The 15,272-nt window shown below is 38.9% G+C and overlaps 1 protein-coding gene across 1 annotated transcript in view; it reads right to left on the reverse strand.

Annotated features, from left to right (window-relative positions):
• Positions 1–15,272, reverse strand: part of nrxn3a (neurexin 3a) — a 151,822-nt gene that overhangs the window by 59,888 nt on the left and 76,662 nt on the right. Inside the window, exons 7-9 of the mRNA XM_037694706.1 lie at positions 4,487–4,780; positions 3,667–3,814; positions 2,007–2,390 (exon numbers count right to left, since the gene is read on the reverse strand). Of these exons, the coding sequence (XP_037550634.1) occupies positions 2,007–2,390; positions 3,667–3,814; positions 4,487–4,780 (826 nt within the window). The remainder of the gene's footprint in view (positions 1–2,006; positions 2,391–3,666; positions 3,815–4,486; positions 4,781–15,272) is intronic.

Consider the following 15,272-nt stretch of genomic DNA (forward strand, 5'->3'; position numbering starts at 1 on the left):
TCGCACAGGAAATAAAATCATGTATGTCAGCTGTAAACGGATTAGAAATTAATTTACATCTCTCTCAAGACAACGTTTGCAGGCGGCTCAGCAGCAGAGTCATTCGGCGGTGAGATGATGAAGAGGCAGAAGGTTGTTGCGATGCCGAACATCTTTTACTCAGGTGAAACTCGCTGTAATCCATGTGCTTACAGCATCAGTAAGAGGGTTTTAGAAGGAGCAGTATTGAATCCTTCAGTTGTAAGTTTAAACCACTGAGAAAAACCATTCCTTATACTGGGTGATACGTCAGTCTGACTTTCATTAACAAGATTCTTTTTTTATGTTGTTTCATTGATGTCTAACAATTTGTTACAAAGGGATTGCCAGGTTGAAACAAAGAAACGTTTGTTAGGAGGCTGGGAAGGTTTGACAGCACAAAAACTTTTAATAGATCCAACTTACCCTATTTTTCGAACTATAAGGCACACTTAAAACGCTTTATTTTCTCAGAAGCCGACAGTGAGTCTTATAATTCGGTGCACTTTATGTATTAATCCTGATAGTGCTTACTGACCTCAAATCAATTTTATGTGGTGCACAGCACTCAAAAGGCTGTCAAATAGAACTTGTTTCGCTTAATGCGCCTTATAATCCATTGCGCCTTAAGTATGAAAACAGACCTGTTCATTGATATTGCGCCTAATAAACCGGTGTGCCTTATAATCCAAAAAATATGCTATGTCTAAAATGGTTCAGACAGCCTGTCATAATAACAAATTTTGCCGAGCGATTAATTGTCTCAGAAATTATTGCGATAAACGATAATATTGTTTGAAACTTAATTGTCAAATTTTAGTAGAATTGTTGATTTGTTTTGCATGTAGTACATTTTTTGACCACCTGATGGCAGTAAACAATTGTTTGAACCAAAGGATGGATAGTTGAGCAGGTGTCTCTTTGAAAAAATGGGAAAAATCAGTAAACAAGTTCTCAGCTTCTTTTTGCAAATAAAAACGACTTTTTATACAAAGGCACGAGTTTCAACCGCGGCTTTTTGGAGTTTTGACAAGAGGGAAGTTTTTTCCTGATGTTGGCCTGTTAGCTTAGACTGTAGCTTAGCTTCCCAGCTTAGCTGCTTTTAACCATCCAAAAACGCAATTTTAGACGGTTAGATTTTAAAGAGAAAAGAGAAAGGGAAGGGCCAGTGAAGAGCACCGGAGTCGAGACGTGTCTTCAGAGACACGAAGAAACGATAAAGCTGGTAAATGAAAATGAGGTATATAATTTTCATTCATCATGATTAATTGATTTATTGTTTATCGCGACAGTCCCCATGTTTAAACTTTACATCAATGTTTGGGTGACAAACCCTTTAATGCCACAGTTTTAGACTAAGATCATCTTATGCAAAGAAATGAAGTTGTAGCAGTTTTGGTCAAACCTTTAAATTAACATTTTGTGTAATCTGATGTCATGTTTGTCATTCCCTGCAGTGCATGCAATTCTCAACTACTACCAGATCAAATTTTAGCTCAGTATCTGTAAATTTGAGTTATAGCCAGTCTTGGATGGGTTAATTTCAATTAGCTGTGTTGGTCATCTTGAATTGGATTGACTTAAAATGTGGAAGAGTTGTAGATGATTATTATCTGAAGCTTTCATTAAAATCAGCCCAGTGATTCATGAGATATTTTGCTAACAGATGGAATTAACTCGAAAGGTCAAAAATGTTTCATAATTTACAAGTGCTCAAAATTTATATTAGAAATCATTCTCAGCTACTTCCATATCAACATTTATGTCAAAATCTTTAAAATATTTTGAGTTTCAGCCTTTTTTGTGTTTTAAGCTCAGCTAGTTGTGGTGGCCAACTTCCCTGCGAGTTGTTTTATCACTCGGCTTCTTTCTGACTGCTTCAGTCTTTGAGTCCTTACACTCTGCTGGTTCTGCCTTGGAGATAATATCCATTTTATAATCCATTCTAAATTGCACCAAAACATGCACATCCAAATACACACATTTACCTCTTTCACAGGTGCGTGACCAGTACCCAGTACCAGTGCAGTCACAGATGAATCGATTCCAGCCTTCTTTGCAGATGCCACGGTTTTTGCACGGGTAGCTCTCGCACTGCTTCCCCTGTTGTTTGTTGCACGAGGGTTTGATGCCTGCGCCATTTTGTGCCTCAGCAATCTGACGGATGTCCTTGCTCCGGCCATCGATGAAAAGGTCTCGGATGCAGCCAACATAGCCATAGTTGAGCATTGCTGTCCAGAGTTCGGTTGGTAAGATGAGGTTGGAGCGGTCGACTGGAAGGCCTCCCAAATACATATCCCCTTCCAAGTCCAGGATTTCGCTCTCGCCGCTGGCTGTGAACGGGGTCCGTCTGCTGTTTACCGAGATGGTACCTGAGGCAGAAAGGGAAAGGAAAGAGGTCATGCCCTGCACAGCACCTCTGGCTTTACAATACAAGAACAAAGGTCTATGGGTGTTGCATGAACTCCACTTGCCATGTGCACCTGTATCAAGTCAAATGAAGGATTTTAGGATCAACAGTGTCTCAGCTGTTCCTAACAGAAGTATCTAACAGGGTTGACAATGTCATAAAAAGTGGGTTAAAGCAAGGAGATATGGTGCTAAACCCTCAAAGCACCTTAAGGGACCAAACATGTACATTCTGCTTATTTGCCATTTTTGATTCTCAATATATTGATCTGTTAAAGACAATTGTATGAAACTTGGCCTAAAACTTGTATAAAAATTTAAAAAAAGAAAAATCAAAAACATATCTGCCATTAGGTCTGAAGTTGTTGAAGAGATTTGATGCAGTGGATGTAAAACAATATACATACACATGACATTTTTATTAGACTTTTATGAGCGAGACCATTTTGGGCCCAAAGGTATAAAGTGCATAGTCATTTTAAAGGTGCCTGAAGGGTTAAAACTTTCAAAAACAGTTTATTTCAACAAGACTTTATTCTGAAAACCTATGCCTGACTTCCTACCGGCATCTCCATAAAGGACACTTCATACAAGCTCCATACAGTCTCTCTTACTGTCTGGAATTTGGCTTGTATTTTTACTACTTTTTCCAATGGAACAATGTTTTTTTTTTATTTTTTATCCCAGTTTACACTCATTGCCAATGTGAAGCCATATCTCCCTGTGAAAGACCCTGAAAAAGTGGTCTTTTATTACCTTTCACTAGGACACACTCCGTACGTTGGTTTAGATGCATCTTGATGCAACTTTTTGGTTGAACTGTAAATCACTTTGGTCAACGCCTGTTGTTTTAAATGTGCAATAAAATGAAAATGACATGACCTGACCTGAGAAGAGTAAGAAAGGCCTTTCATCATATTTAACTTTATCACACACTTGGTCACACTTAAACACAGACCATAGCACTCATGATGACTCCTTCTCCAACATCTGTCCTAATCTGAAGCTGCAATGGAATGAAGGTGTGGTGACCAGCCACCTGAAGTTCAGATTATTGATTTATAATATATTTAATCCAATTTGTTTTAACTAAAAAACTGGACTTCTATCCTGTAGCTGAAGTAATTTTGCGTCCCATACGGAAGGCTTTATCAATTCAAAAACAAATATTTAATATCCTTAGCTGATCAATTATACAAGTTTTTCCTCTAAGTAAAAAAAGAAAGTAGCTTCACTGACCTGATCTTCCATCTCTCTGGATGTCCACATGGTACCAGACCCCATCATTTACTTTTGTCTGGGTGGCTTTCACCTTTATCGTCCCTGAGCCCATATCCAGCAGGAGGTACAGGCTGCCATCCAAGAGCTCCACTGCAAAGAAATCCACCTGGCCAAGAGAAATGTCTTCATTTTTTATCTAAAACAGACATATCAATGTGTTTTAAGAGTCATCTGTAAATATTTATTTTTACATAGATGCTGAAACATTCATCTAAAACAGGTGTCCAATTATGGTCTTGAGGGCCACGATCCTGCATGTTTTAGATCAGTGGTGTCCAATATTGGTCCTCGTGGGCCACCTTCCTGCATGTTTTAGATCAGGGTGTCCAATCATGGTCCTCGTGGGCCACCTTCCTGCATGGTTTAGATCAGGGGTGTCCAATCTTGATCCCCGAGTTGCACTATTCTATGTTTTACTTGTTTCTCTGCTCAACAACACTTGATTCAGTGGTTGAATTACCTCTTCGTGTTCTGCAGTTGACTGCTTATCACCTATTGAATCAAGTCAGATGTGTTGGAGCTGAGAAACTTAAAACACGGGTGTCCAATCCTAGTCTTCAGGGCCACCATCCTGCATGTTTTATAGAACTTGAAGAGGTAATTTAACTATAGATTCAAATTTGTTGAAGCTATAAGTAAAGTAAAACATGCAGGATAGAGGCCTTCGAGGACCAAGACCAGACATAATTGATGTTAGTGAACTCCTTGTTCCTTTTTGTTTGCTGATATTAGGATGACATCACTTAATCAATGCAGAGGGGAAATGTTCTGAGCTGACCTTGGTGTTTTTCTGACTCCGGGCTGCATCTTTGCGCTCCTGTAGTTTGCCGTGAGTGAAGAGGATGAGTCCATTGGGCTCGGTCGTTAGGAAATCAAAGGAGATGGATCCCATCCGCTTGGTGTTCCACTTGGGGAGACTGATGTAGGCCTCTGGGGTCTCAAAGGAAATCGGGTCCAGCGTGGCCACGTTTTCACACTTGTATGCAACTTCGCCTTGAATCTTCATCTTCGGGTCCAGAATTCGAGCCATCCGGGACAACTCCAGACGGATGTCGTTGTTCTTATACACCACCTGGGATGAGACAGTGATGGTTTTGGTTATTCTTCTATTTTAAGTAAAGATGTAAAACTCAAACAATACGCGCGGCACATTAAAACAACGTCACTGTCATTTACATTTTAACAATAAAACAAAGAAACATAAAGAGGATTATCAGCGTTTTCCAGATGAATATGGTGCCTATCTGTGAAAATGAATTTCCATTCACGCTCTTATTAATTAACAGCTCGTCTATTCAGACTGAGGCGACTGTATGAGGATGGACACAGTGTCAATTAAAATGACAATATGTGGTTTAACCCCCTCCCAAATTACTCAAGTTTATAACAATAAAACCCAGTGTTCTCATATTTATTTTGTACCGTTTCTGTAAAAGTAAACATGCAGTTAAAACTCCTCGATATCAATTCAGAATATAGAAGAAAATATCTAATCTTATAATATTTTGCTTTTTTGTTACAAAAAGGCCACATTTTTAATCATCATAGCAGGACTTTTATTTACTGAGATTGTAAATCAAACATTCAGGAGCTGTGGTGAGAACCAAGCAGGTCAGGAACCAGAAATGGGTTCAAGCTGAAGTAACTGAATGGGTTTTTAAAATATAGTGGGAGGTTAATATATGAAAATGAGATCTTTAATAAGAACTCTTAAATGTTGTGTGGTAAAAATCTGTTAGTTCAGTTCAGGTTATTATTCTGAAGAAGACATCAAAGTTCATGCTCAATAATCCAGGTAAAGAAATCCAACAATGTTCAGTCAGGTCATCTGGACAGTTCCTTTTTTTTTTTTTTGTTGAGAGACGTTACCCCCTCCATCCGAAGGGCTTCATTAATCTGAAAAGTAACGTACAAACCATTTTCCCCATTAAGCAGTACAACTGGTTGGTGGACCATCCACTCTAGGTGTGGGGAAAACAGTTGGTTTGAGACTTCTCAGACTGATGAAGTCCTGCGGATGGAGGGCGAAATGTCTTAAAAAAGGAACTCTCCAGATGACCTGACTGAACATTGTTGGATTCTGAAGAAGAAGAGAAATAAAAAACACTCAAGTGCTGGTCTGCATAAAAAACAAAAAAAACATTCATATTGAAGATTGGGCTGCAGAAAAAATAAACTACAAGTTTCAAAGGTAATTAATTCAAAACTGTTTGACTCCAAAATAGGTTTTAAGTTGATTTAATCAATTTTATTGTCTGAGTTGGCTTTTCATTTATCTTTCTTTGTTTTTGCAATCAAACTACTTCTGCAGGTTTTGTGCTATTTTAGCCCTTTTTGTATCAACATGTTAGAAGATGGGAGCTATGGTTTATTTCCATTTACAATTTTCAAAACAATAAAAACAATCTCAGCCACTCCCTTCGTCAGGGGTCACCACAGCGATTGAACTCACAGGAAAAAGTTGGCAATGTTTCACACTGGATGTCATTCCTGATGCAACCTGGGCTCAAACCGGCAACCTTGGGATTACAAGTGTGTAGCACTGACCACCACGCTAATACAACCATTTTCATATTATTGAAAATATTTACATTTGTTTTTATTTACAAATATTTTCCCCATATATCAATCTTTTCACTTTCTTAATAAACATTGTTTTTGTTTACCTACCTGCTTCAGAATTAGTGTTTCATTTTTTTCTTTAAATGGTAATTTCATCTACTGTTCTGCTACTTTTTTGCCACTAATTAGCTTTTAGCTTGTAGCCAAGTCTTTGCTACATGGAGATTTTAGCCTTTTTTTTTCTTTTCTTTTTTTTTATCAATTTTGTTTTTCAGCACACAGCAGTCCCACTGTGTTGTAGTTTGGTTTACTTCCTTTGCTACACAACAATTAAAAAGTTCAGTTTATGAGAAAACAGTGAAATAAAAGAAAAACAGGTGAATTTTTAAAGAAGTTAAATCAATGAAAGTCTGAGTGTTTGAAAATCAAAGATGCTCAGTTTGACAACAAACGCGCAGGAATTACAGAATGGATTTAAAAATGGTTCACTATGAAAAATGGAAAGAACATTTAGATTTCTCCCTCTTCAAGCAAAATTTCATGAATCTAAGATGTGCATCAAGAATATTCCTCAACAGCTATAGAACCATGTGGATTAGGGATTACTTCAGAAAACTTTTGCCAATCTCTACAATATACATTAACATTTGCAAAAGTTAAGCATTGTGTAAAGCCAAAAAGAGAAAAAGTCATAATAACCCCTTTAACCAGTTCAAACCTCAGCATCTGTTCACACTGAATGTTTTCTCATTTGAAATAGTGTACCATAATAAGATACTGTTACTGCTGATTTCAGGTCTGTAAACTCTAAACTTTAAGAAAAGTGCAGCATATTCCCATCACACAGGCAGTTTCTCTGTTATTCCTCAGTGCCTCAATGTTTAACTAAAGATTCAAACAAACTAAAGTCTGATAAGACTGCGCCGACGGCCTCTAATTGATTTATTATGAAGGGCAGTCGTCTTTTCCTCTCCCTCCCTCAGTTCTCCCTCCTCGCCTCTGACAGTCTTCTTATGATGATGCATCACCTCTGATGAGAACGTACTTACACTGAGTTTCACTCGATGATTATTTAAAGGTAGGCTCGGATTTAAACCCACTTCACACCGTCTCCCTGCTGCTGGAATAATTCTCTCTAAAATGATTAATATGATTCAGACTGACAGAGCAGCTCCCTTCACTTTGACAGAACAAACTCTCCAAATACTTCATCAGGCTGGTAAAAACAAGGGTTGTGTCTCACACACCTATTTGTTTTTAAAGAAATAAGATTGTCATCCCACCTGACTCTTATTGATATTGCTGCCATCTGATATAAATGATGACATTGTTTAGAGTCACATGTCCAAATATTGGTCTTTTTTTTTTTTTACAAAACAATTTTTTTAATCTTATTGTGTGAATGTTTATGAAGCATTCACACTTTTGTGATCCATTTTTCTTCTGCACGTTTTTCAGCGCGATTCTCGTCCCTCACTTTTTAAGCTATTTCAACAGATCATATCAAAATGTTCAGCTCGTTCAGAAGGGTGCTATGACTTTTGGTATCGGTGTAATTTTAGCTTTTTGTAGCATTTAGCCTTTTCTGCAATTTTTTCCTCTCAGAAAATGAATTGAGCTCATTTTACATCCTTCAGATCTTTAGATTTGTTTAAAACCTCTTTCTGCTCCTTTCACATTCTGTTCCAGTTTGGCTTCTTTCAGCTTCCTTGTGCAATTTTAACCATGTTTTTTTAGCTACTTTCAACTAATTTCAGCTGTTTTCTGCTCCTTTCAGGTTCTTTCTGCCAAATACAACATGTTTGTGCTTCATGTAACTTCTTTCTGCTAATTTCAGTTATTGTGCTCCTTTCAGCTTCTTTCTGCTAGTTTCAGTTATTTTTCAGCTACTATTTAGCTGTTTTTATGCTAATTTAAGCTTTTTCAGCTAATTCCACATCATTTCAACTTTCAGACTAATTCAGAAAAAATGTGCCCTCTCCACCTCCTGGTTATTTAAGCATCTTTCTGCTTTTTTAGCTACTTTTCAGCAGGTTTTTTGGCCAATTTAAGCTTTTTCCCCCCCAGATAATTTCAAATTTTTATTCTAATTTCTGCTTTTTTCAGTCAAAATGGGCAAACTATTCTTTCTGATTTCTCATGTTAATTTCAGCTTGTTCTATGCATTTTCAGCCATCTATAGATTTTTTAGCTAATTTCTATTTTTCTGATAAATTGTAGTTTTTCTTGATAATTTCTGCTACGTTCAGCCTAATTAACTTCTTTCTGCAAATTTCTGCCTATTATGCTCCTTTCACCTGTTTTTCAGCTAGTTTTTTTTTTGCTATTTCAGCTACTATTTAGCCGTTTTGTGCAAATATTAACTTTTTCAGCTATTTCCACATTTTTTTGCTAATTTCAGCTCTTTCCACTTCTTTCTCAGAGTTAAGCTTCTTTCTGCCTTTACAGCTACTTTTTAGATATTTTGTGCAAATTTGAGCTTTTTTTAGCTGATTTCCTTAATTTTGTGCTCATTTCTGCTTATTTAAAGCTAAATCAGCAAATATGTGTCCTTTCTGCTTTCTTCTGCTATTCCAGCTACATTTAAGCATGTTTTGAAGCTATTTTCAGCTGTTTTTCAGCAAGTTCTTCTCCAATAAACATTCACAAAGCATTTTCGCAGGATATGCAATTTCTCTTGTTACTGAATGATTTTAAATGGTGCTCAATCCAACAAAATATTTTGTTAAAAGTGAAGCCCAGTTACGTCTGATCTGCCACTCACATCTTTTTCCTGAAGCTGGTTTCAAACAGACAGTATCCCATTTGAGTGAACGATGGCAAACAAATGATTGAGAAGCAGAATCTCTTATCACAGCTGCCTAAATGTTGTCGGTAACAAAGAAAGATGGAGTCACGGAGGGGGATGTGTGTGTAAATTGAAATCTGCTCAAGTGGAAAATTGAAGGCCTTTTTTTTCCTCCTCTAATTCTCGGGGCAGAGAAACACCCTGTGACTGTCTGTGTTTGGGCTTCCATAGAACAAACACCCCCCTCTCCATTTGTTTCTTTCTGCTTTATATGAATCTCCCTGCTCCTGGTCCCGGTTCTGTCGCAGACTGCGGCGACGCCTGAGCGGGTAGATTGAGGAGCCTGGCTGGGATTATCAATAATCCAGCAGCAGATTTGACAGTAAATCAGCTCATCCCTCTAGGTGCTCCGGGAGTGAACAGAAAATGGTCTTTTCCTCTTCACTCCCTCTTTCTTTGTGTTCTTTCCTCCTGCTTTTGTCTCACTTCTTCTTTCCTTGCTACTGTCGATATAGTGCTTGTTCAAACAGTTCATACAAGCTGCTCTAACTGAGCACAAAATTCTTCAGCTATTTTAAAAATCAGGATTAGGAAAACAGACAGAAGAAGTGGGATTATCAGGCTAGATGTGGCTGAAATTAGAGCGATGGTGGCACGGTGATAAAACACACCGAGACAAGGCTGGAAACGTTGAGCCGATGATGCAACGTCAAGTTCTGCAGAAGCAGAATGCGGTCCAGGGTCAGCAGCATGTTTTCATTTTAGAGCCAAAGACTGAATTAAATAAAAGCTCCAGCATTCCTTGAAGGAATGCAAATCACTCGCTACCATTCATAACAGAGTTCCTATAATTAAACATTTTGAAGTTACACCTATTTTAGTTAAAACTTTTAGATTATGCCATATATGAATTTATGTGATGTTGAGAGAGCTTGCAGATGTATTAATACTCAGAGTAGGTGCTGTAAATGACACCCATCTACTACCACAACAAATGTTAGCTCTATATCTGTAAAACTTTATTCTCATATTTGAAGCGTTCATTTTCAGCTTCGTTTTGCCAAGACAAACATAAATTTTATGTTAATTAAAAATGTGGAGCATAAAAACTAAACTCAAATTTAATGAATAAACAACTTGTTTATTGCCTGATCCTAAAGGCGATCATATTTTTGCTAAAGTTTGCGTGTCATTCTTATTCAAGATGGCCGCTACAGCTAAACAACCTTAGCAGACAACGTTTATAACTCAGCCAAGTTTACCATCTTCTTCTTCTTCTTCTTCTTCTTCTTCTTATTTCAGCTGTTCCCTCTTCAGGGGACGCCACAGCAAGTCATCCTCCTCCATCTCACTCTGTCTTCACTCCAACTACCTCCATGTCCTCTCTAACTGCATCCATAAATCTCATCTTTGTCTTTTTTTCCTGGCAGCTGCATTTCTAACATCCTTCTACCAGTATACCCACTGTCCCTCCTCTGGACATGTCCAAACCATCTCATTCTGGTCTCTCTAACTTTATCTCCCAGTTGTTCAACATGTGCTGTACCTCTGATGACCTCATTCCTAATCTTGTCCATCCTTGTCACTCCTAAGAAGAACCTCAACATCTTCATTTCTGCCACTTCCAGTTCTTTCTTCTGTCTTTTTGTCCATGTCTCTGTCTCCAGACCATACAACAGAGCTGGTCTCACCACTGTCTTGTAAACTTTTCCTTTGACATTTGCAGAAACTCTTTTGTTGCAAATCACTCCTGAAACTTTTCTCCATCCACTCCATCCTGCCTGGACTCTCGTCTTCACCTTTTTAACACACTCCCCATTTTCCTGGACAGTGGACCCCAAGTACTTGAAGTCCTGCATCTTTGTGACCTCTGCTCCGTGTATCCTCACTGTTCCACCTGCCTCCCTCTCATTCACACATGTACTCTGTTTTACTACGGCTGACTTTCATTCCTCCTCTTTCAAGTGCATTCCCCGACCTCCCTAAGTTCTCTTCCACCTGTTCCCTGTTCTCATCACAGATCACAATGTCATCTACAAACATCATAGTCCACGAGGATTCCTGCCTGACCTCATCTGTCAGTCGGTTCATCACCAGAGCAAACAAGAAGGGGCTCAGAGCCGATCCTTGATGCACTCCCACCTCCACCTTGATGCCATCTGTCACTCCTATAGAACATCACACCACTGTCCTGCTGTCCTCATACATGTCTAACACACTTCTCTGCCACTCCAGATTTCCTCATGCAATACCACACCCACAAAGACACAATGGAGTTCTTTTTGACCCCCTCTGTATTTCCCCATCAGCATCTTCAAAGCAAAGATGGTGTATGCGGTGCTCTTTATTGGCATGAAACCATACTACTGCTCAGTCACCTCTCATTTAAGTCTAGCTTCCACAACTCTCTGCCAGATCTTCATTGTGTGGCTCATCAACTTAATTCTCCTGCAGTTGCTACAACTCTTTATCACCCTTGTTCTTAAAAATGAGCACCAGCACACTTCTTCTCCATTCCTCAGACGTTTTATCACCCTCAAATATACTATTGAATATTTGAGTCAAAAACCTCACTGCCATCTCTCCAAGACATTTCCAAACCTCCACTGGTATGTCATCAGGTCCTACTGGCTTCCCCTTCAGCCAGGTCTACGATCATTGTGCTAAAGTTCAGTGTGGTAGTAGCTGACAGTCATTCTCAAGATCTTATTTGGCATGAACTCATGCATATTGTAAATTACAAAATTTGACCAGAATACCAGTAATTCAAGCCTTTGATTTAAGTTTTAGAATAAAAGAAGCAAACTCGTACTAAAATAAGAAAAAAATAGATGACTAATTATCCCTAGAGAAATATTTGATTACTGCAGTAGCCAGATTGACATAAATAAAATACCAGAGGCAAATGAAGGTGCACTACAAAATAATCCTCAACAAAATAAAGATTTTAGCTTGAAAATTGCAGCATCATTTCAGAAAACATCTGTTCAGTGGAGAGTGAGCAGGAGACAAAGGATGCAGACGAGCTACTGGTGTGGATGCTGTGCACATTTGCTTCTACTGCACATTTGCTGATAAAAGATGTCATAAATCATTTAGAAAAAAACTGAGTCTGGAGTGGAGGAGAGAGGAGAGAAAACGGAGGAGGGTGTAGCTGACAATTTGACAAGTCACTTTCAGATTCCTGCCACCTCTGAACAATAATAGCAAAAGGGCCTTTCAACATGCAAAGGGAGCTTTATCAGGGCGCTGCAGATGGCGGCTGCAGGTTAACACGAGAATGAAGCACGAGCACAGACTGATAGCAGACCGAGGAATACCCCAATAGGTGCTAGAACATGCGTGTACGCAAACACACGTGGAAATATGGAGCAACAGTGGTGAGGGGAAAATGTTTGACAGTGGTCAGACGAAAGAAATCCATCACTGCATTATCTCCTTGACCAGGCTTCACACATCATTACACACACACACCCTTATCAGTGTGTGAGCACCGTTACACAGTATGACTGAGGCTTGAAATTACCTGCCCAGATTGCCAACCGGTATAGATTTCACCGTTATCTCTTAGAATTCTGACGAGACGAACCGATAGAAGAACGCTGGACTCACTGAAACGACCTGTGGTCCAACATGACGAGCATCATCTGGGCACCAGTTCTCAGTTTAACGGGTGACTTCATTTTCTGTTTTAGACAAGATGGAGGTTGTTGTTTGTATTATCTGAGGAACCAACTCTGCAGCCTTTCACATCATCTTGATGGCATTAATTTGGCCTCCAGTTTGAATGTAAAGACTAAGTGTTAAGGATCATTAGAGCAGAACTCCCTTATGTAGACCCTCGTTTGCTCAGAACTCTTTTCACTATAAAAGCACAACATTATGGAACTTACTGCCCCCACATGTCAAAGCTACACCTGAACTAACAATAATTGTTTACATGACTAAATCTTGGCTAAAGGAAAATCAAAGATGATCATTTTTAATACTCATATGGATGAGAACATCTTTGTGGGAGCATGTAGTGAGTTAGTATTATTTTTACAATTATTTAGTGTGTTAGCTGAATGTCAAGGATGGGGAGATCTTGAGGATGTGCAAGGATATTAATCTAAATTTTAAGGTTGCAAGGTTATTTTGGAACTTGTAGAGTGGAAAATGTTTTGTATTTTTATTGTACCTAGATGTTTTAATTGTTTGTATTTTAATGTATAGTTTTTATTATATGAATTTGGGTGTTGATTTCATGAATATGTATGCATGAATACATATGTATTCTTACTGTATTTTGATTGATAAAATGTACGTATTTTAACGCGTCAGACTTGTTCTGTTCCGTTTGTGTGCATTGTCCCTTTCAATTAAACTAATAATAAATACATAAATAATTTTGACCAGTACAATAATAACTCCCATATTAAAAATGTTATCAGGGCTACTTTCTTCCATCTGAACAGTATGCCTAAAATTAGAAACAACTCATCACAAAAACAATTTAGAAAAAAACTGCTTCATGCATTTGCCATTTCCAGGCTGAACTATTGTAATTCTACATTATCTGGGTAGACTCAAAACTGCAGGTTTACTTGTGGTTCCTAGAGGTTCTAGAAGCGGAATGGGAGGCAGAGCGTTCAATTATCAGGCTCTTTAGTGGAACCAACTTCCAGTTTTTCTCCATGAGGCTGACACCTTGTCTAGTTTTAAGACTAGACTTCCTTTTTGATAAATCCTATAGCTGGAGTCGGCTTGGGTATCCTGAGCTGCTATAGGAGCTGCTGGAGGACAAACTGACCATATTTTCTTAAATATCTTTACGAACTCCACTATCCATGTACAATGATGCAATAATTGCTGTGCTTATCCTGGCCCTACACCTGGACCAATCCTTCTGGGTTTGTCCATCTCTTTTGTCCTCTTAAACCTCAGCTGGCCGATGCAGATGGCTGCCCATCCATGTACTGGTTCTGCTGGAGGTTTCTTCATGTTAAAAGGGAGTCATTCCTGTCCACATGCAGCTCAGGATAGGGGATTATGATGAAGTAAAGATTTGTTTCTTAGATAACTTTTCCTATGCATTTCCTAATGTACTTCATGTGAATGTATTGTATTTTTATTGGATATTTGTATTGGGTTAATAATTTGGGTTCGTTTTCTTTTGTGCAGTGTGGCGACTTCTTTGTTAACGCACAAATAAACCTATTTCTGTGTCTGTGCAGGATGGAAAACGTCCACACTTCAGGTCCGTCTCACCTGTACATCTTTGACACGGTGCAGAGTTAACAGCAGAAATATCTTGATATCCATGTAATCCACATGTCGAGGCACCTGCCATCAACACCTTGCTGATGGCTTTGTAGTATCAGTGCTCACGTGGTTTTGACACGAGACACTGAGGTGTTTTGCAACTTTAAAGCCTTGCAGTGTGCACGCTTGTCCGCAGGGTGGCAGTGTTTGCTCTGCAGAGACATCACTGCAGACCCCTCAAATGATGAAACCTTGAAATACTGATTTGTTTAATTTGATACAGACAAGCCTTAAATTGGTGAGAAATAAAGTCAAGTCATTAGTATGTGTAATTAAAGCTCAAACTGCATAACTGTGATGAAATATGTTTATTTATGAGTTGCTGCTCTGCAGCATGTTTTATATGTGCAGCACCAACCTGCACAGTGATTGACGTCTGAGTGCTCACAGTTTCTCTTGTGCTCCCCATCTGAACCATGCAAGTCAGGTTCTGGGCCAGATTTACTCTTCCTTTGTTATCTTCTGCATCTGACTCAATTATACTGTAAAGGTTGCAGCCATGTGCTACTCCAGAAAGTTTTCTATGGGGTGGACATATGGGGGCCATTGTAAATTTTGGGGTGGCACACCAATATCTAAAGGCATAGCTGAATTTCAGGAGTTTTGTTATGCTTTTCATTTATATATATATATATATATATATATTTTTCATTTTTTCATTTAGCCTTTATTTATCCAGGTAGTCTCATTGAGCCACGAGAACTCATTTTCAAGAGAGACCTGTTTAGGGAGCACATGGTGGGGGTTAAGGGCCTTGCTCAGGGGCCCAGGGTGGGGCGAATGAGGGTGGAGGGAGGTGTGAGTGTTTCACCTTTTCCACCCACATTTTGATGTTGACGGTACCGGGAGGTGAACCTACGACTTTCCGATCACAAGCCCATCTTCTAACCTCTGCGCCACCACTCCCCCC

This window comes from Nematolebias whitei, chromosome 21 (assembly GCF_014905685.2).
Source record: "Nematolebias whitei isolate Nwh7 chromosome 21, NemWhi1, whole genome shotgun sequence".
NCBI classification, from domain to species: Eukaryota; Metazoa; Chordata; class Actinopteri; order Cyprinodontiformes; family Rivulidae; genus Nematolebias; species Nematolebias whitei.